The 6000-nt window shown below is 38.3% G+C and overlaps 1 protein-coding gene across 2 annotated transcripts in view; it reads right to left on the bottom strand.

Moving 5' to 3' along the window:
- Positions 1-734: 734 nt before the first annotated feature.
- LOC106879067 (katanin p60 ATPase-containing subunit A-like 1) overlaps positions 735-6000 on the bottom strand; it is a 40345-nt gene continuing 35079 nt past the window's right edge. For both annotated transcript variants that reach the window (XM_052975304.2, XM_089338931.1), the window contains exons 10-12: positions 4142-4279; positions 2698-2824; positions 735-1225 (exon numbers count right to left, since the gene is read on the bottom strand). In XM_052975304.2, the coding sequence (XP_052831264.1) occupies positions 1027-1225; positions 2698-2824; positions 4142-4279 (464 nt within the window). In that variant the 3' untranslated portion in view covers positions 735-1026. The remainder of the gene's footprint in view (positions 1226-2697; positions 2825-4141; positions 4280-6000) is intronic.

Below are 6000 nucleotides of genomic sequence, written 5' to 3'. Positions count from 1 at the left end.
GTTATATAATGAACATGTTATGAAGTTCATAACATAAACATTGTTTTTCCAGTGTCATCTCTGTTTCTTCTCTGAGTGGTTGGCGTTAGGAAGGGCATCCAGCTGTAGAAACTCTGCCAAATTAGATTGGAGCCTGGTGTTGCCATCCGGTTTCACCAGTCCTCAGTCAAATCGTCCAACCCATGCTAGCATGGAAAGCGGACGGTAAACGATGATGATGATGATGATGATGATATATATATATATATATATATATATAGTTTTAGGGAAAAGAACCAAGGTTCATGAACTCATCAAAGAAAATCCACAGTCACACATACTGTGAAACTTAATTTAATTTTAAGTTTTAATAAATTGATTTTAATTAAGTTTTTACCTGTAATTTTGGATTTTATCCCTAATATTATTAGAGAGAGAGAGAGAGAGAGAGAGAGAGAGAGAGAATAACCATGGGTAGAGGCATGGCTGCATGGTTTGCAATCCACTACACAGAACTTTGGGAAAGTCTTCCATGATAAACTTAGGTTAAGCAATAGCTTCTATGTGGAAGATGGTAGTTATAAATTGTACAAACAACTTTGCTGGTGTGTATGTGTGTTTGTGTATATATAGGGATGGTGTTTTTATATATGAGTGTAAAGTTCTTGTGGGAGGTGACTCCTTAAAGGGAAATATTTCAATAAGTGAACTCAGCCATTTGATAAATAGGAAAATGAATAAAATGAGTACCAGACTAAGTGCCAAGGTTGATTTTTATTGAAATAACAACAACCGGTGCCCCAGTATGGCAGCAATCTAATGGCTGAAACCAATGAAGGAATAAAATAGCATAAAACAAGGAGATATGTATAATTATTGAATTGTTGAGAAATGGCAAGGTTTCTTTAGAATTTAAACAACGGAAATGAACAGAGACAGAGAATGGAATAAACCACCATCCTGAGAAGAATTGTCTTGTAGAAAATAAAAAATGAAAAAAATAAAAAAAGCAGCACAGATGATAATGATGATGATTATGATGGTGGCTTATACAGAGCCATATTCCTTCATCCAGTTTTCATATCGCTTCAGATCATCTTGAGAAACACTTTTGCTAACTTTTTTAATAGCTTCTTCAAAGTCTGCCATACTTGATGGTAGTTCCAGTTCTTCTTTTGGAATGTTCCGGATCTGCTCCGAAGTCAAGCCAGCAATGCGGCGTCTGAAGGACATCATAGCAGCATCTCTATAGATAAAAATAAATAAAAAAAAAGGTTGTGAAAGTTAAAATGATTTAGGACTTAGGTCTGTCATGAGCCCTAGGACTTTTAATCCTACAGTGGCTAAATTAATAATATGAGGTAAAGTAAACTATTTGTAGAGTGGTTGGCATTAGGAAGGACCTTAAGCCATAGAAACCATGCTAAAGGAGACAATAGATCTTGGTGCCGTCCTCTAGTTTGCTAGCTCCTACCAAACCATCTAATCCATGCAAGTATGGAAAAGAGACGTTAAATAAAGATGATGAAAATAGGGGGCTTATAGAGGTAGTCTGAGAATTAGGTTGTTTCTTCATATTGCTGCACAAAGCAATGAAGGGGTGTTGCTTAGAAGTAAAGGGCAATTTTTGTAATATGCTGAAGTTATCTGTTAGAATTGGTAGTAGACAGTTGGTTATGCCAGCCAGCTCTGTAGCTGTATTTTGTTGTCTACCATGGATCACTAATCCATCATAAAGCCCAGTTCCTGCTACGGTATGGTATTGGCCCTACTTAAACCCATTTTTTCTCCTGAGAGGAGATGGTCCATACTAGTCTGGCCTTTTTCCTTTGACCCATCCAGCATGGAAGGCCCTACCAGGGGTTTGCACTCCACTGGCAAAGCTCTCTGGGCCATTGAGGCAAATGCACCACCAGTTAAGTCATCTTCCAAACACAAAGAGACGTTAAATAAAGATGATGAAAATAGGGGGCTTAGAGAGGTAGTCTGAGAATTAGGTTGTTTCTTCATATTGCTGCACAAAGCAATGAAGGGGTGTTGCTTAGAAGTAAAGGGCAATTTACCACCAGTTAAGTCATCTTCCAAACACAAAACATCAGTGACATATTAAAGGCACCTGTGCCAGGAACATGTGGAAGGCTCCTGGTACACTCTGTAACGGGGTTGGCATTAGGAAGGGCATTCAGCTGTAGAAACCAGGCCAAAACAAGTTGGAGCCGGGTGCAGTTCTCCAGCTTACCAGTTCGAGCGAAACTGTCCAACCCATGCCAGCATGGAAAACAGATGCTAAATGATGATGGTGTAGCAAGTAGCTTGCCTACCAACCACATGGTTCCGGGTTCAGTCCCACTGCGTGGCACCTTGGGCAAGTGTCTTCTACTATAGCCTCGGGCCGACCAAAGCCTTGTGAGTGGATTTGGTAGACGGAAACTGAAAGAAGCCCATCATATATATATATATATATATGTATGTGTGTGTGTGTTTGTGTGTCTGTCTTTGTCCCCTCACCATCGCTTGACAACTGATGCTGGTGTGTTTACGTCCCCGTAACTTAGCGGTTCAGCAAAAGAAACCGATAGAATAAGTACTAGGCTTACAAAGAATAAGTCCTGGGGTCGATTTGTTCGACTAAAGGTGGTGCTCCAGCATGGCCGCAGTCAAATGACTGAAACAAGTAAAAGAGTAAAAGAGATGTAATTTTAAGAATAACCAACATACCGACAGAGATTAGTGATATCAGCACCAGAATAGCCATTAAGGCGTTCAGCAATTACTTTTAAGTCAACGTCTTTTTCTATTTCAACTTCTCTGAGATTAATCTTTAACAGTTCTTCACGTCCATTTGCTGCAAAAGATGAGAAATTGAGAAAAAATTATGCACTATAGTTTATATGTAATAATAGCATGTGTAAGGACTTTTGAGCGAGATCGTTGCCAGTGCCCCTGGACTGGCTCTTGTGCGGGTGGCACATAAAATACACCATTTTGAGCGTGGCCATTGCCAGTACTGCCTGACTGGCCTTCGTGCCGGTGGCACATAAAAGCACCCACTACACTCTTGGAGTGGTTAGCGTTAGGAAGGGCATCCAGCTGTAGAAACTCTGCCAAATCAGATTGGAGCCTGGTGTAGCCATCTGGTTTCACCAGTCCTCAGTCAAATCGTCCAACCCATGCTAGCATGGAAAGCGGACGTTAAATGACGATGATGATGATGATGATGAATAACTACTGCAGTAGTGCTTTAGAATGGATGTGTATTTTCTATTAAAAATTATTTAATCCAACAGGGTATATAAAGGAATTTCTTAAGCCCTTCCACAGACTTCTCTAGTGCCAATGGCAGTATAAAATATATCCAACAACATTGTAAAGTGGCTGGCGATAGAAAGGGTATCCAGCTGTAAAAACTATGGCACAACTATGAAGACTAATGACTTTCTCTGTTACTGTGTTTGCTTGGTGATGAAGTACTACAAATGGTAAGATGCTCTGAGATCCATCTAACCCATACAGGCAAGGAAATATATAAAAAAAAAAAGTGAGTGGGGATATAAATGATGACGATATTGGAACTGTGCTACCTTTGCAGGCCTTCCTAAACTAGTGAGGGCAGTATAGAGAGAATAGTAGATTCCATCAAACACCAAGAAATAAAAGATAACAGGAGATTCAGAGGAATGCAGTATTAGTAGCCAAGTCTATAAAAGTACAATGAAAAGTTTGGATATTTAACAAAAAGTTGAACATAATAGTATGTATAAATGTATTTAATACTTAAGATAAGATGAATATAACAATATGTATAATGTATTTTCTGGAATACAAATTGAATTTCTCAGATCAAAATTTACAGCCAAAAAAAATGTAGGTTGACTTATGTACCAAGGCAACTTTGCATTCAGAGTTCAAATCCTGGTGTGGCCTATTTGGATGGAAGACTCGTGTCATTGCTCAGTTTAACACCACAACTTGGCCCCTGGGTACCTTCACTTCCCTCCCTACCTCACACTAGTCTCAGAAACCCTATAAAGGTTCATGGACACCACCTTCTTACTTGATGAAATACAAAAAAAAAAAAAGAGAGAGAGAGAGAACCAAAATAAAAGAAAATAAAACGATTTTTACTTGAAATGAACAAAAAAAAAAAAGGAATTGAACTTACCATCGGGTAGTGGAATGTAAATTCTTTTTTCAAGACGCCGACGTAAAGCTTCATCTAAGTCCCATGGAAAATTTGTTGCAGCTAAGACCATGACAATTTTACCTTCACTATCATCATCGTAAGTGGAAGTACTAACACCTGGATTGTCAAAAATAGAATTTATATATATTGAAACAGGGATGGTATTTTATATGAAATTTTGAAAACAAAAGCTCTGCTAAAAAAATATATTTAACATTCAAACTCAGAGTAGTGGCAGAAAAGTTTTACGTAAAGATGCAGGTATGGCTGCATTGTTAAGATGCACACTTTGCGACTATGTGGTTTGGAGCTCAGTCTTGCTGCATGACACCTTGGCCAAAGTGTCTTCTGCTTCAGCCCTGGATCAACAAATGCCTTGTGAATGAATTTGGTAGATAGAAACTGTACAAGGATTGTGGTATGTATGACATCATTCATCATCATTTAATGCCCGTTTTCCATGCTTGCATGGGTTGGACAGTTTGACAGGAGCTGGTAAGGTCAGGGGTTGCAGCAGGCTCCATTGTCAGGTTTGGGTTAATTTCTACAGCTGGATGCCCTTCTTAATGCCAACCACTTTATAAAGTGAACTGGTGCTTTTTACATGACACCATATATATATATATATATATATATATCTCAGCATCATTTAGTTTCATGCTGGGTTGAGCAGTTTGACAGAATCTGATAGGCCCAGTGTCTGCATTGTATTCCAGTGTTTGTTTTTGGCATGGTTTCTATAGCTTGATTCCCTTCTTAATGCTAATCACTTTACAATATGCAGCTCACAAGATTATGAAATTTGAGGGATTGGCCGGGGATTTTATGTAAGGAAATGGGAAGGAGACAAGCAGGTTCTTGTTGTATAGAAGCTACATGACTACTCACATTTAGAAGAAAGGTTAAGAATGCTCAATAGGAGCTGCAAGTCCACATGGATCCCCAAAGTGAACAGAAGTGAATGAGGTCAAGGAACTAGGAGTATGGATGGATGGGAGTTTGCAAGAGTGTACGGGGGAGGAGAGGTAGGTAGCAAACTCTGTGTGTGTGTGAATATTTATCTTTATGTATTTGTATGAATATTTATGTTTATCACACACAAAGACAAAGGATTAAACAGAAGAGGAGACACATGGGATGGAGAGTCATTGAAGAGGTCATAAGACATGTGACAAAAGATTTCGGACAAAGGACACTAAAATAAGAATAATAAATAAAGCTGAAGTGTAGAATAAATATATAGTGCATGGGGATAAATGGCAAAAAAAAAATTTTTTAAATGGCCAACTTGAAATATAGAAATTTGAATATTTACATTCTGTACTATTTCCCCAAAATTGCGAGGCTATAGGTCCTGTCCATGTAAATATGGACAGTGGCACCACTTAATAAATCATCTTGTAGCTCACCAGCTACAAACCCTGTAGTAGCTCTGTGCTTTCAAAGATAAGAAAATGAAAAGCTCCTTTACTTGAAAAACAAAGAAGGGTTAACAACAAGAAGGTATATTTGGCCATAAAAATAATGCCTTAATAATGAGTATATGTCTGTAGCAAACTCATAAGAGCGCACAACAATTCAATATTGTTGGATTTGAGTATTGAACATGGCATGAATATTAGCCAATACTCAAAAGGGTGAGTGTTGTGGATTTGAGTGACATCCAACGATCACTGGAGAGTTTGCTGAAAATCAGGGTTTATATAACTGTTCCTACACAAATCTACGTGAAAGACTTCTTCAACGAAGTTCAGAATTTGTATATAGACAGTAATTTTCAACCAATGAGAAATCCAGAATTTCTCATGTTCGGGCAAACGAACTTACATTCTCTCTCC

Source organism: Octopus bimaculoides, chromosome 21 (assembly GCF_046866305.1).
Source record: "Octopus bimaculoides isolate indiv1 chromosome 21, ASM4686630v1, whole genome shotgun sequence".
NCBI lineage: Eukaryota > Metazoa > Mollusca > Cephalopoda > Octopoda > Octopodidae > Octopus > Octopus bimaculoides.
The sequence above is the reverse complement of the archived record's forward strand: the minus strand, read 5'-3'. Positions and strand labels throughout refer to the sequence as shown.